The following is a 17,101-nucleotide window of genomic DNA, read 5'->3' as shown; positions in this document are numbered from 1 at the left end:
TCTTCAGTAATCTCTAGTCTTTTAGTTAACCCATCACAGATTTATTTATTTTTGTTACATTCGTATCTGTTTATATACACCATTACATCTAGTTTTAAAGGTTTTTGTCCTAGCTGGACATAGTGGTGCCTTTAATTCCAGCACTGGGGAGGCAAAAGGCAGGTACCCTGTTTCAGAAACAAAAAACCCGAAGGACTTATCCTGCATGATTCTGTTCAGGGGTTTAATGCCTGTCTATGTTTATATTTATTTACCTCCTAAAGTGACTTTTACTTAATGGAAAGCCAGATATATCAGAACAGAAATTTAGAGGCAAAAGGTCCTTAGTGGGATGAGTTCTTTGCTAATATGCCTAGGTGTTGGGTTGGGTTTGGTATTTGCTTTAGTGACCAAAGCTTTAGTCTCCCCAATGTTCTTATTTGAGTTTTTTATTTAAAGACTGACCCTGCAGCTCTTTCTGCTGTAATCCATTGCTGTTACAGTGGAACCCTGTGACATGGTAAGATTTTAAGGGGATACATTCTGTATATCTTTAGATTTCAGCTTTTAATGGACATACATCCTTGTCCTGTTCCCCACATCCCATAGGTGAGCCAGGAAGGCTAGCAGGGGATAGAGTTTGAGGAAATGCCCTTCTTTGGATAGAGTAAAGTAGTTTCCACATCAGTGTAGGAATGTGTTAGTCAGCGGTCTCTAAAGGAACAGAACTGATAGAATGAATATATATGCAATATGTGAATTTATTCAGTTGGCTTACAGGTATGGACTAGGTAGTCCAACAATGGCCGTAACATGGCAGATAGTTGTTTAGTCCAGAAGGCTAGGAGGTGTCCCTGCAGTCCCAATTTGGTGCTTGGTATTGGGGGTAGGGTGGGGTAGATTCCTAGAGCTGCTGGCTTTTATTCTATGTTGGATTTAATACTGGGCATAGAAACAGGATAGATGAATTTATCAGCAAGGGCGAGCAGTCAGAAGAAAACTGTTCTGGCCCAGTTGGTAGGTCTTCCAGCTTCGGTTCTGTTTAAGAAAAACCCCTCAGAGAAGAGCCTACCAGCTTGATTTTTTTTTTTTTTTAGATAAATATTCTAGGACCGGGTGTGGTGACATGTTTTTTTTTTTTTTTTTTTTTTTTCGGAGCTGGGGACCGAACCCAGGGCCTTGCGAAGCGCTCTACCACTGAGCTAAATCCCCAACCCCGTGACATGTCTTTTTATTTTATTTTTTTTTTTTTTTGGTTCTTTTTTTCAGAGCTGGGGACCGAACCCAGGGCCTTGCGCTTCCTAGGCAAGCGCTCTACCACTGAGCTAAATCCCCAACCCCGACATGTCTTTTTAATCCTAGCACTTGGGTGGCAGAGGCAGGAGGATCTCAGAGTTTAGGGACAGTTTCATCTCCATAGAGAATTTCAGGACAGCTAAGCCTAATGGTGAAACCCTGAATTTAAAAACAAAAAACAAAACAAAAGCTTGTATTCTGGGGATGTAAAGGAAGATTTTCTCATTTGTTTGTTGAAAAAAATTCCTAGGCTGAATTGTTGGGCACCATTGTTTGAAATTAATTTACCACATGTGAGTTGGGTTATTTCTGCTCTACTTGTGCCTTCTTATGTTATTATCACATCCTCCTAAATTTGAGGGACTGTTATAAGAATAGTACAAATAATGTGTATATCCTTTACCCATTTAGTTAATTTAAAAGTTTATTCCTGCGATAAGGTGGGTATGTGAAGGTCAGAGGACAGCGCTGTTGAGTCAGTTGTCTTCCTCCACCCCTGCTTGGGTTCCGAGGACGGCGGCGCTCAGGCTTGCATCCTTGAGTGGCGCTCACCTTTACTTGCTGAGCCAGCACCTTTTAGTGAACATTTCCCACTTGTTCTCATTCCCCGTTCTGTGTCTTTCTCTCTTAGCTTGTTAAGGTGATTGCTGATCTTTTCAACTGTAAAGCTTTACCTTTGCTCTTATAATCAGTAGTTTAGAGATTTTTATAGTCTCTGCCGCCCAGCTTTCCCAACTGGGAGCTAAGCCAAGTGCTACTTACCACTCTTAAGTCCTGAGTGCGCTCCTGCTCGTTTGAGCACTGCTCCTCCCCACCTCTTAAATTTGATTTTGAGACAAGCCATATAAGTTGCTGAAAGTGGCTTTGAAGTTTCATATTTTTGATTCATATTTTCGTTATTTCAAAATACCTTACAGTTTCCTTTTCTAGTTTTATTTTTAACCTATGGATTATTTAGTACTTTAAAAATTTTAATTTCTAAATACAGTCTATTCTTTTGTTACTATTTCTTTCTTTTTTTTTTTTTCGGAGCTGGGGACCGAACCCAGGGCCTTGGGCTTACTAGGCAAGTGCTCTACCGCTGAGCTAAATCCCCAACCCTATTCTTTTGTTACTATTTCTAATTCATTTCTTCTCTTTCTCTTCCTCCTTTCCCTCCTTTCTTCTTGCCTTGTCTTTTTTCCTTTCCATTGTTTAGCTCCAATAGCCTAGAGTATTGTCCTTTTGTTTCACTGTTCTGAGTGCAGGCCTTGTAGCATTGTGGCCTTCTTATTGCTTACTTGTTGACAGAAAAATAGTCTCAGTGGATTCCTTTGGGTGAAATTGAGACTTCTTTGACGAACTAATACAGGAATTAGCAAACTAGGGCTAAAGGGCTAACTACTCACTGTCATCTGTTTTTATATATCTTGTAAGCTAAAAGTTTTTATATTTGCAAATGTTAAAAATAAAAAAAATAAGGTTAGGGGGCTGGAGAGATGGCTCAGAGAGTAAGAGACTGGCTGCTCTTCCGGAGGTCCTGAGTTCAGTTCCCAGCAACCACATGGTGGTTCACAACCATCTGTAATGGGATCTGATGTCCTCTTCTGGTGTGTCTGAGGACAGCTGCAGTGTATTCATAAATAAAATAAATAAAAAAGAAAAAGAAAATGGCTTCTTTGGTAGACTCTTTAAAAAAATAAGGTTAGTATTTCATGACAGGTGAAAAATAGATGAATTCTAAGTCTTAGTGTCTGTGTTTTACTGGAATAGAGTGGCTCATTTCTGTGTTGTGTATGGTTACTTTTTGTTCACAGCAGTGTAGCTGACTAAATAGTTGGCTCAAGAATCTTATTGTCTAGCTCTTGACAGATAAGCTTACCGACTTGATACAGTATCTGTGGTATGCTGCCCCTCTTTGTACACATGAGATAAATGTTCTACCACTTAGTTATAACTGTGAGTCCAAAATGCCTGCTTCTGTAAATGTTTATTCCTAGCTGTATGTCTGGTCTCCATTCAGTGTTCTGTTAGCACAGTTTACTGGTCTATCACTTCTTTCCTCCTGTCATATTTTTATGTATTTAGTTTTAGTAAACTAAGAGGGATTTTTTTTTTTTTTTTTTTTACAGTATAGACTAGAGTTTATTCAGGGCAGGGGGGGGGTGTTGAGAGTGTAGTAGAGACAGAAAAAGGCAGAGAGTAGAGTAGAGACAGGCCATGAGCATGTAGAGAGAGGTGGGGAGGGAATGGGGAGAGAGGGGGGAAGGGGTGAGAGGACAGAGCAAAAGAGCAGAAGCCTAAGAGGGATTTATTAAAAATTTAAATTATACTATAAATTTTTTTCTTTCATTGGTATCGTTTTCTTTGGATTGCAACTTTATTTTTTCATTCTAAGTGTTTCACCAAGAGATCTCGTGTGTGTGTGTGTGTGTGTGTGTGTGTGTGTGTGTGTGTGAGAGAGAGAGAGAGAGAGAGAGAGAGAGAGAGAGAGAGAACATGGATGTGCCTCTGTGTGACAGCTTATGTCTCCATCAATTTCTCTATCTTGTGTGTATGTGGTATGTGTGCTCTCATGTTCATGAGTTTATGTGTGGAGGTCAGAGGTTAATATATGTTGGGTTTCTTTCCACAATTGCTTTCTACCTTATTTTTAAGTTTTTTTTTTTCCTTCGGAGCTGGGGACCGAACCCAAGGCCTTGCGCTTGCTAGGCAAGCGCTCTACCTCTGAGCTAAATCCCCAACCCTATTTTTAAGTTTTTATTTATTTTGTGTGCATGCATATGCTGTGCATGGGCACTCATGCACTCACACATGTAGAGGTTAGAGGATAACTTTCTGGAGTTGTTTCTCACTTTAACCTTTCTGTGGGTTCTGGGGCTAAAATGCAAGTTGCCAGGCTTATGAGGCCCGCACCTTTACCAGCTGAGCCGTCTCTCCAGCCCCACCTTGGCAGACTCTATCACCAAACCTGGAAATCACTAACTGTGCTATTGTGACTGTCTGGCCAGGAAGCCCCAGGGATCCTTCAGTCTACCTCCTCAACACTTGGATTACAGGAACTGCACTAGGCCCTTTCTGTTGGTGTTGGGGATTCAAACTCAGGGTTTTCAGGACTGCACCACACACACTCTACCAACTGAACCATCTCCTCATTGCTTCGTTTTTCTTTGTTTTCTTAAGAAATCGTTATTTTATGTGTTTTGTTTGCAGGGGTCTGGGTGTTTATAGAGGCTAGATCCTCTAGAACTGGAGTTACTCAGGGTTGTGAGCTGCCATGTGGGTTCTGGGGCTCACAAGCAGGTCTTCTGGAAGAGCAGTTAAGTGAAGCCATGTCTCCAGTCCCTACTTTGGTCTTTCTTGAATCACTGTTGGCTGTTTTTCTCTCTTGACTTGAGTGACTTTTCTAAAGGAGCCAGTGTGTGCTTGTATGACAGGCCTTACAGGCTCTGTAGAGATGAGGGTATTTTTCAGCAAGAATATTTTATTTTAAAGGCTTCCTTCAAACCTCCTTTCACTGAGACTCTTGGTTCTTTGACCTCAGTCTGTAGCCATCAGTCTGTGTCATCCTCACATACAGTGCTTCAAGCTCGCCTGCTTCTGCTTAATGTTTTCTTTTAGTAGCTTTTTGTTTCCCTTTTCTTTTTTGAGACAAAGAGGTTTCTGTGTGCAGCCCTGGCCATCCTGGAACTTGCTTTGTAGACCAGGCTGGCCTCAAATGTAGAGATTCTGCCTCCTGAGTGTTGGAATTAAAGGTATGTGTCATTGCCTGCTCTCTTTTAGTATCTTAATTTCTGGAACACATACATCCCTCTAGCTTTTGTAAATATCTAGAAGTTAAATTTGGACATGAGAGTAAGTAAGCCATTTATCTTAATTTCATGCTGTAGACCAAAGACCCATTGGTTAGCTAGTACCATGAGTATGAAAGATGTCACCTAGATAAGTTATTCATGAAACTTCCAAATTCTGTAGGTGAAGACATGATTTTAAAGCTTCTGGAGAGAAAGAAGTGAGTTTTAAGTAAATGAAGGTTTGATTTGACTGAAGGTTAGACTGGAAACTTAGCAGGCCCACTACTGCTCAATGAAAACAGGAACACTATAATTTTCTTGAGAAAATAATTTTAACCCAGCACTGTGGTCAGATGACCTTTTGCATAGGTAGATTCTCACATATGCATGGACCTAGAAACCTTACCTTTTTTTTTTTTTTAGTTATTTAGGGATACACTTAAGCAAAATGAAAAAGTAAACTAAGAACTTGGGGGAAAGGTTTTTTTTTTTTTTTCTTTTTTTTTTTCGGAGCTGGGGACCGAACCCAGGGCCTTTCATTTGCTAGGCAAGCGCTCTACCACTGAGCCAAATCCCCAACCCCGGGGGAAAGGTTTTAAAAAAGCATGGAGCCATCCCAGAAAAGCAGTGAAAAGACTTTGCTAGGTGGTTGTCTAGAATGGTTAGAAAGCTCTAATTCTAGATTTGAGCAAGGATATCTTGGTGGGATGAATAATCACATCATGGAAAGCTTGACATAAAAGTTGGTATAGGACGGGGCTGGGGATTTAGCTCAGTGGTAGAACGCTTACCTAGGAAGCGCAAGGCCCTGGGTTCGGTCCCCAGGTCCGAAAAAAAGAACCAAAAAAAAAAAAAAAAAAAAGTTGGTATAGGACAAGAGTATAAGCAAAACCAAAACTAAGGTCATTAAAGATGCCATGGAAATCTAAACAGGGTAAGGAAATTATGGTTAACAGACCAAATTAGACTGACTTGGTGTTATGAAATTAAATAGGACTGTAATAATGGATTTGATCTTAAATCTAGGAACAGGCACCCAACCCAAGAACTGCCACTACTGTAGCAGCTGTTTAAACAGTGGTGCACACAGCAAAGTGCTTTGTCGCCTTTGGGGGGCTGCGCAGTGTTCTGCGGGAAAAGAAAAAAAAATCTAGGAACAATTTTTGTCTTCAAGTAACACTGGACCGTAGAATAGAAAATGAACTGTATCAGGAATGATTTCTTAATAATAATAATAATTACATAATTTAAAAAGTGCTGTTTCTTGATTTTCAACTTTGAGTCAGCCTTTAGTCACCACAGGAATGGACAGAGCCTGCAATTGCAGGGTAGAATGTGACAATTATAATAATAAAAGAGGTAAATGAGTAGAAGAGGCAGGGAGATTACTACCTCTAATAGTTTTGTTTTTCACAGAGAGAATCAAGAGGTAATGCTGAGTTGACAAATAAACAATAAAGATACACTATTCAAGTTCAAAGGTGGCCAGGTGTGGTAGTGCATGCACACTTGTTATCTCAGAACTCTAGGGGCAGAGGCTGAGGCAGAGGCAGGATTGCTAATGTCTTCAGGTTTTATTGCTGTAAAGAGACACCATGATCAAGGCAACTCTCTCTTTCTCTCTCTTTTTAAAAATTTGTTTATTTTATATGTGTGAGTACACTGTAGCTGTTTTCAGACACACTAGAAGAGAGCATTGGGTCCTATTACAGATGGTTGTGAGCCACCATGTGGTTGCTGGGGATTAAACTCAGGACCTCTGGAAGAGTAATCAGTGGTCTTAACTGCTGAGCCATCTCTCCAGCCCCCAAGACAACTCTTATAAAGGGAAACATTTAGTTGGGGATGACTTACAGTTTCAGAGGTTCAGTCCATGATCATTATGGTGGGAAGCAGGGCAGCATGCAGGCAGACTTGGTGCTGGAGTTCTAAATCATTTTTAGAAGGCAGCAGAAGTGGACAGTATCACATTGGCCAGACTTGAGCATGTATATGAGACCTCAAAGATCTGCCTCCACTGTGACTCACTTCCTCTAACAAGGCCACACCTCCTCCAATAAAGCCACGCCTCCTATTACTGCCACTTCTCATGGGCCAAGCATATTCAAACTACCACAACCAGTTTGAGAATTAACACCCTGTATAGAAAGTTCCACAGCAAGATCTCATCGCGAAAAGTCTATTCCATGAATTACTTAAAGATTTCCCAAATGTTAGGAAAGTCATGGATATCCAGTTCTAATAGGCTCAAAGAATTCTATAGATTTGATCTTTCTTTAAAGATACTCTCTAGGACTTATAGTGAATCCATCAAAAGAAGTATATAAAGGGAATTCTAAAACTAGCAAGAAGAAAGATGTCAAGTTAGTTTGTGCATATAGCTTACTGGTAGAGCACTTGGCTGGCTTGCATAAAGTTCTGAGTTTGATATCAGTACCACAGGGGCAGGGGGAGCCAGAAAAATCCATAATGGGACGTTCTATTACATCTATTACAACAGATATCTCTGGAGAAACCATACAGGATAGAATCAAATGGATGATAGGATGTATTCAAAGTCTTGAGGAGCAATTGAGATTACTGTACCCACTAGAGCTACTCCTTAGAATTGAAGAAGACATACTTTCCAAAACAAGAAAAGCACAAGGGAATTTGCTACCACTAGATTAGCTGTAATACATGAAAATGTAAGAAAGTATGAAGCTCAAAAAAAAAAAAATCAATCTTTTATAGAAAACCAAAAAAAAAAAACCCAACCAAAGTATTTTATCAGAATAGAAAACCATGTTTTATTATTAATATCCTTGAATATAAGGGTTCAGTTCTTCAGTTAAAAGATATAAACTGAAAAAAGAAAAAAAAAGAGAGCATGTGGGACCAGTTTGTATACTGTCTATGAGAAACCCAGTTCATTAATGAAGGCACAAAAACTGAAAGTGAAAGGATCAAAGAAGATACTCTTCATAATTAGACACCAAAAGTAAGTAAACAGATTACACATTAAATTAAAAACTGAAAAGAGACAGGTCACTTTATAAAGATGAAGGGGTAGTTTAGCAAGCTAAATTTATAGTTATAAATATATATTTATGGACTGGAGAGATGGGATTAGGGGCACTGACTGCCTTTCCAGAGGTCCTGAGTTCAATCCCCAGCAACCACAGTGCCTCGCAACCATTTGCAAGGGATCCAATGCCCTCTTCTGATGTGTGTGAAGACAGCTATAGTGTACTCACATATATAAAATAAGCAAATAAATCTTTAAAAAAAATAGGTGTTTATTTAATTCTGGAGCTACTCCTTTATATAAAGCAGACATTATTAGTTATAAAAGAGTAGATTCTAGCACTTAGAAGGCAAAGGTTGGCCGATCTCTTGAGTTCAAGGCCAGCCTAGTCTACAGAGTGAGTTCTAGGACAGTCAGGGCTATGCCATGAAACCCTAGTCCCTTGGAAAACTTACATGTCTAAAAATATTTATATTGTGATTCTTAACAGCAAAACTACAGTTATGAAATAGCAAGGAAAGTAATTTTATGAGGAAATTAATTAAATGAGGAACTATATTAAAAAGTTTGCAGCATTGGGAAGGTTGAGAACCACTGCACTCAATTATTTAAGGACGTTTTGCGGTATGTGTGTGGGTGTGGATGTGGGTGTGTGTGGTTTTAAACATTTGAGTACATGAAAAAAGTTAGAAGTTCTGTGAAGGAAGCTGTAAAGGAGAGCAGTCAGCAGGGTTAGACCAGGGCTAAGTGTGTAAAAGCTCAGTACAGCAGGGGACAAGATCCAGGACCCTGGCTAGAGATGGCAAAGGTGAAATGCAGTTAGACACGTCTTCTGGCACTTAATGATAACACATGTCATCTGGTAACACTACATAATAACACTTTATTTCTGTTTATGGAGCAGATTACTAAGAACAGGACAAACGAATTTTTTTCTGGAAAGTTTCACAAAAGGTTGTTAATCCATCTGCTAGAAATTTTGTTTTGATTGAAGATAGTACTTGGGTATTTACTTCAATATTTCAAGAGTATGTTCATTTAAAGAAAGAATCCTAGAGACTTTTTTGATAGTTTCCCTTATCTTGATAGATAAATGAAATGATAACTTATTCTAGAATTTCATGTGCATGTCATATCTGGTTTGAATTTAGATTTTTGGTTTAGTTTCAAAATCCTAAAATTTACTTCAGTGGCTCAGTTGACAGATTTTCTTTTAATCACATTAATTTCTTCCTTTAATTGCATGCAAATAAAACCAGTTCCCACCAAATTTGATAATGAAACATTTGTACATAGTTTGAAACATTTGAAACATAGTATTCCTTTGCTTTGTTGGCCTTGTATATTTAGTTTTTCAGTCAGGGAGCTTCAGTAATTGATGCTTGAAGCAATGAAGCTGATTTATGTGTTGACATCATCAGAAAGCTAACAAGTCCACAGGAAATTGCTGGACTTATGTAAACTGACCATGTGTTTCTAAGGAGACTGTTGATGCAGTCTTAACCTCCCCTTCACACCTGCCACACGATGGCTCATTTTTCATTCTGTTAAGACCTTCTTGGCAATACTGTTAATTGTTTACCCACGATGCACTCTTTTTCCCCCCTGCTAAACATTTTTTGTTGTCTTTGAGGAGAGAACTGACTCCTTGCACACATACGTCATATAAAGTAGTAATAATAAACCTAGTACAAGAGTGTATCCTTTGTGATTAACCTCTTAATATTTGAGATTACCTTGTTCTGTGGGATAGTAGTTGATGTTTTTAATAAACAGTCGCATGGTTTATAAAGATTTATTCTGTAATTGATTCCACTTGGTTGTTTCAGCTGCTCTAGTATGAATAGTATTGTGGGAATATCCCTGTCTAATCGTGTGTAAGTAAGCATATCCTAGGTGTGTGCATAGTGGTAGGTCACAGGGGTCCTTTATATATGTTCACATGTTTGGCTTTCATAGGTTGAATAGTGTTATAAGTTGTCCCATTAAATCACATCCAGCTAAGTCCTGTTTAATTCCAAGAGCTTTGTTGCTCTGCCTTAACCAATGCTCCATTTTGCTACCTTTCTTCACATGGTATTCTGTTAGAGTCTTAACTTACATGTCCCTGAGTAGCCAGTAAGAGTAAACATGTTTTCCTATGTTGATTATACATAATGTTAGAAAGATGTTTTCTTGTTTGTTTACAATGTGTATGTACTTAATTCCTGTGCTGGAAAAATTGGGCTGTTAAAGACTTCCTCTTGTGTGAGAAATTTCCTTGTTATAGAGTGGAAGTGAAGAAAATAAAACCAAAAAAACAGCTATTGTATGTTTGGGTTAAGTGCTGTTGTGTTCATATTCCAGAGGTCAGAACCTATCTATCACAAAGCCATGCTCAGTGTCAGTGAGGCAGGAAACTGTTCTCGCAAGCCAGGCCTTGCAAGTCATGGGGGTCCTATGGATGAAGGTCCTTTCATAGGAAAGGACAAAGTACAGGTGCTAGACAGTGGTCACATGATCTACTGCGCTTGGTGAGGTGTTGATCATTGTCTTTCATTTGTATCTTAGCTTATTCTCATTTTTTGTCTTTTGTTCATATATATATGTATATTAAAGTTTAAAAAAGGTTTTTAAGGTTATAAATGCTTTATTATACATACAAACATATTTTCTTTCACTTGGTCGTTTACTCAGAATACAAAACTTAACGTTCAAGTATGTATTTGTATTTTTTTCTTTGCATTTATGTTTTCTGTTGTTGTTGGTTGTTTGAGACAGTTTCACTGTGTACCTTGGGGTGGTCTGGAACTTCTGGTTCTCCTTCCTCAGCCTCAGTGCTGGGTTACAGGCATGCACCTAGTTAATTTTTGTTTCTCGTGTAATGTTGTACTCCATAATCACTGAGTTATATTTTGTTATCTTCTGGAGTTTTCATCAGTTTTCTTTTTACCTTTTAGTCTGTAGGCTAACATATTTTTAACATTTAAGCATGATCATTTTTAGAGTATTCTGTGAAAGAGTTGCTCAGATGGTAAGAATTTTAGAACTGTCTCAACAGGCTGGGCCTAGCTACTAGTCCTAATTGTGTGTGTCAAAGAAATGAGTAATTGTGAAAATCAGAGAAAGGAAATTTAATTAACATGCACCAGGAAGAGAAACATAAAGAGAGACCCCCTGTCTGTATCCATTTTTGTTGCACTAAAATAGGTTAGGTAGAAGAAGCGTGGCGGGGGGTGGGAGGGAGGCATGTGCAGCTAAGCACTGCTGATCTAGGTGTAGTCTGTCTGTTCATTGTTTCTTTTCTGCTTCTGCATGGTGGTCAGGAGTTCTTATTACTCTACGGGACAAGCTGCTTCTCAGATTAATCATGCTCTAGAGTGCTGCCTTTCCATTATGGACAGCTACCCTCATTTGGGTAATAGTTTGTTGTGTGAGAAGGGTATGTTGTTTCTGGATGCCTAGGTGACTGCAAGTTTATGGCATTGGAGACCTTTCAACATGTCGTGGGGATCTAGAATAGGACATTATAAAAGGCTGACAATAGGTGCCTCAGGTGCTCTTATATTTGTTCCTTGCTCCTTGAAGTGAAATAAAGAGGTAGTTAGATATTACCTTTTTCCTGGGTGGTGATAGCATGCCTAGGTGCAGAATTAAGGAGTATAGTTGCAAAGTGAGAGGAGAGATACCAGGATTTTTTATCCTGCTTTTAGTTGCCTTGTGGGCCCAAGTGAAGAGTTGGTGGGGTTTGTTTGTTTGTTTGTTTTGTTGTTTTATTTTTTGGTCTGTGGGGTTTTTTGTTTTGTTTTGTTTTTTGGCAAAGGCAGGTTTTTAGACCCTTTTACCAAAGCGGCTGTATTTTGACATGAAACACTGATACTAAAAGACAGATATATGTAGAGGATATATCTATTAGCAAATAAATACATTTTAACCAAATTTCTTATTTTAAAGCCATGTTGGCCACACTAGAACGAATGAATGAATATATATTAGAATATATATTAATATTTTTTCCCCAAGGCAAGATTTCTCTGTATAGCCCTACCTGTCCTTGAACTACCTCCATATACCAGGCTAACCCTGAACTCAGAGATCTGTCTGCCTGACTGCATCCCAAGTGCTAGGATTAAAGGCCTGTGACACTATCACCTGACAAATTACTACCATATTTAAACTTCAAAACCTTAACTTTATCTGCAGGTAGATAGTAAGCTACAAAGTTTGTTCATTATCAGATCAGAAGCACAGTAATACCTTTATATCAGAAATTAGGAATTTCTGTGCTTTAACGATCCTGGTCTTGAGCCAAGTTGGAACTTGAAAAATTTTTTTCATCCTGCTTAGTTAATTCCTTTGTTTTGGGAGGGTGTCTTTGTTAAACTTGAGTTTAACAAAGGATAGCCAAGGATAGTGATTTCTGGATGCTTAAGACATTTTTGTTTAAATAATTGTTTTTGTAGTAATGTAGAGACACTTTGGAGATTAGTCCTTCCACAGGAGCCAAAATGTTTGTAGCTAGGGGCTGGAGAGCTGCTTTTGTAGTTTCATTCCCAGCACCCACAGTGGGCAGCTCACAACAGCCTGTAACTCTGATTCCAGGGGATCTAACGCCTCCTTCAGACCTCCATGGGCCCCCCAACCCCAACAACATACATTTATACCAGGAAACACTTAAGTTTGGAATGAAAATAAAATATTTGTGGTAGTATTATTCTAAAATTTATATAGTTATTTGAAGATTAAGTTTTATTACCTAATGAACCAAAATACTTATTTTTTAAAAAAATTCATCAGGATGAACAAAATTGACCGATTTGAAGTGGATTGGTTTTGCCTTCTATTTCATATTTATTATCCTTTTATAACCTTGGTTAACTATATTAGGATTATAATAAAAAGGCTTATCTGATACATTTTATTGTTGAGTATTCAGATGTTCAATAGGACAGAACTCTTGCTTGAATAGGTCTGATGTCTCATCCGGTACCTGAACTCAGATCACCACTCAGTTTGGCTATATATAACAAGACTCTTAGAAAAGCCAAGGTCTGAGGCTGGAGCTGAGTCATGTTTGCCAAGCATGGTAAAACCCCCAGCACCAGGAGACAAACACTTCTCTCTTACTTTAAATAAATAAATTTCTAAAAGCATATTTGCTTTTAAAACCAAAGATAGTTTATGGAAACTAATAATTATAAAAAGTTTGACCAATTTAGATATGAATTGTGTCCTTGTAGTTCTATTTTTAGAAATTAGTTTTGAGGGGCTGGAGAGATGGCTCAGCAGTTAAGAGCACCCGACTGCTCTTCCAGAGGTCATGAGTTCAATTCCCAGCAACCACATGGTGGCTCACAACCATCTGTAAAGAGATCTGATGCCCTCTTCTGGTGTATCTGAAGACAGCTACAGTGTACTTATATATAATAAATAAAATAAATCTTAAAAAAAAAAAAAGAAATTAGTTTTGAAAGTAAAGATTCTTAGAATGTTAAATAAAGTATTTGCATGTAAGTCAAAACTGTCAGCATGTAGTCTCCTAAACACACTTTAGTATTTCAAACACTGAACAATTGGAATTGTCAGAGGCATTTGCAAAATTATGCCCCCAGTGTTTTGCCTTTTTTAAAATATAACAACTGTATTGATAGGCATCTGCTGTAGTTGTTTTTTTTACCACACAGTTGGCTCCCAATCTTCTTAAATATCCTTATACTTAAATAAAATAATACTTTTGGTTAATTTAATAGTAAATATAAGCCGTTATTTTAAAACTTTGTTAATTGAGTACTAATTTTACTTTTCAGCGGGGATCTGATGAGCTTCTTCCTTCTGGTGTCATTAACGGACCTTCTACCATGAACAATTCTACTTCTGCAGGTGTGTATGGTAAGTTTTAACACCCTGTCTTGTGTTTTCTTTCTGTGAGCTTTTTTTTTTTTCATTGTTCTTATGTGCCACTGTTTACAGTAAAAATTTGTGAATTTTACTCAATAAGAGAAGTGGAAAGAGTCAGCTAAGGAAAAAACATAGTATTGAAGAAATTTAGGAATGAGTCCACCATTTTGTACATCTACCCCAAAATAATTAATTGGGAAGATTTTGTAGGCAGAGAATTTGTTAATATAAACATGTAAACAGTGATATGGGAATTGAGACTAAAGCCAACTTTGTAAAGTTGAGTTCACATTAGGATCCCTGGAGAAAAGCTGGGGAGATGCATGTAGTTCAGTTGGTAGTGCTTGCTATGAGAGCATGAGGGCCTGGTTTTGAACGCCCATGACTGTTTAATGTCCATGTCTGTCACGCAGTGTTAGGGTGTGAGGGGAAAAGAAGAGAGAATCCTTGGAGCTTGATGGCCAGCTAGTCTAGCCAAAACAAGGAGCTCTAGGTTTAGTGAGAGACCCTGTCTCAGAAATTAAGGTGAAGAGTGATAGAGGAAGACACCCAAATCTATTTCTGGCCTCTATAAGGATGCAGTACATAGGTAGTCTTATGCACATACATACCAGGAAGCAGAGAAAGATGGATGCTAGTACTTATTACCTTTCTTTCCCTTTTTATTCCTTCTAGAAGTCTCCATCATGGAAAGATAGTGCCCACGTTTAGGGTGGGTCTTCCCACTTAAGTAAAGCCTCTTTGGAAAGCCTTTCTAGACTACACCCAAGGGTTTATCTCCGGATGAGTCTGTCTTGAAGTGTCTTGAAGTTGACAATCAAGATTAACCAGCACACTTAGAATAACTTGGAAGCACTTGAAATATACAAACTCACCCCTGAAGTTTCTGTGTGGAGGAGATGTTTGCCTTTGTTTTAGAGCTCTTAGGTCATGCATCAGACATACAGATAGGCTTGAGCACCACCGCTAGTCAAATTTTCATTCTCCTTCTCAGGAGAGATCCAATTCCACGGAGCTGTTGCCTCCTGGGATTTCAGTTAAAGGTCTGACCAGCGCATCTGTCTTGCTTGGTTCTAGCTTCTCTTACATATTTTGTCATTTCTTTCTCCTTAAAAAATGTGCTATTTTGGATAATTAGAGTGTTTTTTGTTCACTTACTTTGCCTTCTCCAACTTGCTGTGCAAGCATGAGGGCCTGATAGATCATCAGTACCCATGTAAGGCTGGTTCCCACATGTGTCTAACTCCAGTGTAGGAGTGTGAGGGGCAAGAACAGAGAATGCTGGGGTGTCATTGGCTATTCTAATTTGAAGTGTATAGTTTTCATTTTTCTTTTATTTATGTCTCTTTTATTTTTATTTTTTATTTTTTGCCAAGGTGTGAGGTGTGTTGCTAGGAATCTAATCCAGTCCTTGGAAATGTTAGACAGAGCCTACCCAACTAGACTTGTTTGCTTCATGCATCTCTTAATGTTTCTTTTAGATTGTCCTAGATTCTCAGAGCTCTATGTCCTGAAGGGTGTGTGTGTGTGTGTCCTTATGATTTCCACTTGGTAATAAACTTTTCTTTCATTGTTTTGGGAAGTGGACCTGAGACCTCACATGTATTAAGATGAAGTTGTATCTCTACAACCAAAGAAACCTTTAAAATATAACTTCATTTCTTTGTAATAATCCAAACCCAGGTTTGTCTGAACTTGTGATATTTCTGCCTCTGCCTTCAGAATGTTTCTGATGTTACAGGCATTCACCACTGCAACAATGTGAGTGTGGCTCACAACTGCCTGTAGCACCATCTTCAAAGAGTTTTAACGTTCTTTTTTGGTCTCCATGGGCATCCATATACATGTGGCATACACACACACACACACACACACACACACACACACACGTCATAAGCGTAGACTTTGGTGCTTTCTTAAGATACACAAACTTTTTTTGTTTTTTGTTTTGTTTTGAGACAAGGTTTCTTTGTATAGCCCTGGCTGCTTAGAAATCAATCTGTAGACCAGGCTGGTCTTGAACTCATAGAGATTTGCTTGCCTCTTCCTCCTGAGGGCTGGGATTAAAGGTGTATGCCACCACTGCTTGAGAAGACACAAACATTTTAATAAAGTCCTACCGTACACCAAAGTGAAAGCCATGAATACTGACTTGCTGAGTGATCTTTTTTCCTTTAGTAGAATCAGAAAATTTTTGTAGGTAATCTGAATATCAATTATAAAAATACTTTAAGTCTGAGAAACTACTTTGTATTGCTAGAAATATTTTTGTTTGAAAACAGGAATTAGGGGTTGGGGATTTAGCTCAGTGGTAGAGCGCTTGCCTAGGAAGCGCAAGGCCCTGGGTTCGATCCCCAGCTCCGAAAAAAAAAAAAAAAAAAAAAAAAGAAAACAGGAATTAGTTTGTATCAATCCTGTGCAACTACGTGGCTGACTCATAAACTTTTTGCCATGTATGGACTAATGATGCATAGCTGTAAATTTACCAAAAGACAGAAGAGAACTGAGAGAGATTATTACACACTCTGTGATGGATCTGCAGCAGGTAGCTTCTGCCACTGAGGGGACAGAGCCTTTTGTATCTGTAGAGGGACAGTGTACTCAGTCAACTTCATAGATCATTTTTGTGTGGTCTAAAGCTGAGGCAAAAGCCAAATCTGAAAGGACAGACTAACTTTATGCCATCTTGTTAACTATTAAGCTTTACAGCACTGGTTGTTTCGAGACGAATCTTTGGGGGTAAGGTGCCTTGGGTCATTGGGACTTTGTCTTGGAATGTTAGCGTATGTAATATCTAGATAAGGCTCTGCAGTTGAATGTTGAGTGTCAGAGTGCACAAACTTTAACATTTGTCTTGGACCTTTTTATCTCTGTGCTTTTTAGTAAGAACAGTGTTCTTACTCTGAGTATGTGGCACCTATATTTATAGCTTAGTAGTACCTCAAAATGTTACCTTAGCCAGGACTCAGGAAACCTAAGCAGGAGGATTTCAAATTCAGTGACAGCAAGTTCTAGGCCAGCCCTCACTACAAAATTCTGTCTTACCTTAAAATGATGATAGCAGTTTCTACCTTTAATGTTGAACTTTAAAAAAAAAAAAAAAAAAAAAAAAAGGGCTGGAGAGATGGCTCAGCGGTTAAGAGCACCCAACTGCTCTTCCAGAGGTCCT

The 17,101-nt window shown here is 38.6% G+C and overlaps 1 protein-coding gene and 1 non-coding gene across 12 annotated transcripts in view; both read left to right on the top strand.

Annotated features, from left to right (window-relative positions):
• The window catches only part of Ptbp3 (polypyrimidine tract binding protein 3), an 86,071-nt gene that overhangs the window by 14,030 nt on the left and 54,940 nt on the right, over positions 1 to 17,101 (top strand). For 7 of the 11 annotated variants that reach the window (XM_087551352.1, XM_087551350.1, XM_087551348.1 and 4 more), the window contains 1 exon segment: positions 13,842 to 13,923. In XM_087551352.1, the coding sequence (XP_087407478.1) occupies positions 13,921 to 13,923 (3 nt within the window). In that variant the 5' untranslated portion in view covers positions 13,842 to 13,920. 11 annotated transcript variants of the gene reach the window in all.
• On the top strand, positions 6,078 to 6,206 carry LOC120097581 (small nucleolar RNA SNORA68). Its single transcript, XR_015621550.1, has one exon. It is a non-coding gene; the product is annotated as a small nucleolar RNA SNORA68 (small nucleolar RNA).

This window comes from Rattus norvegicus, chromosome 5 (assembly GCF_021556685.1).
Source record: "Rattus norvegicus strain SHRSP/BbbUtx chromosome 5, alternate assembly SHRSP_T2T, whole genome shotgun sequence".
In the NCBI taxonomy this organism is placed as follows: domain Eukaryota; kingdom Metazoa; phylum Chordata; class Mammalia; order Rodentia; family Muridae; genus Rattus; species Rattus norvegicus.
Note: the sequence above shows the minus strand (reverse complement) of the source record. Positions and strands in the feature narration are given on the sequence as shown.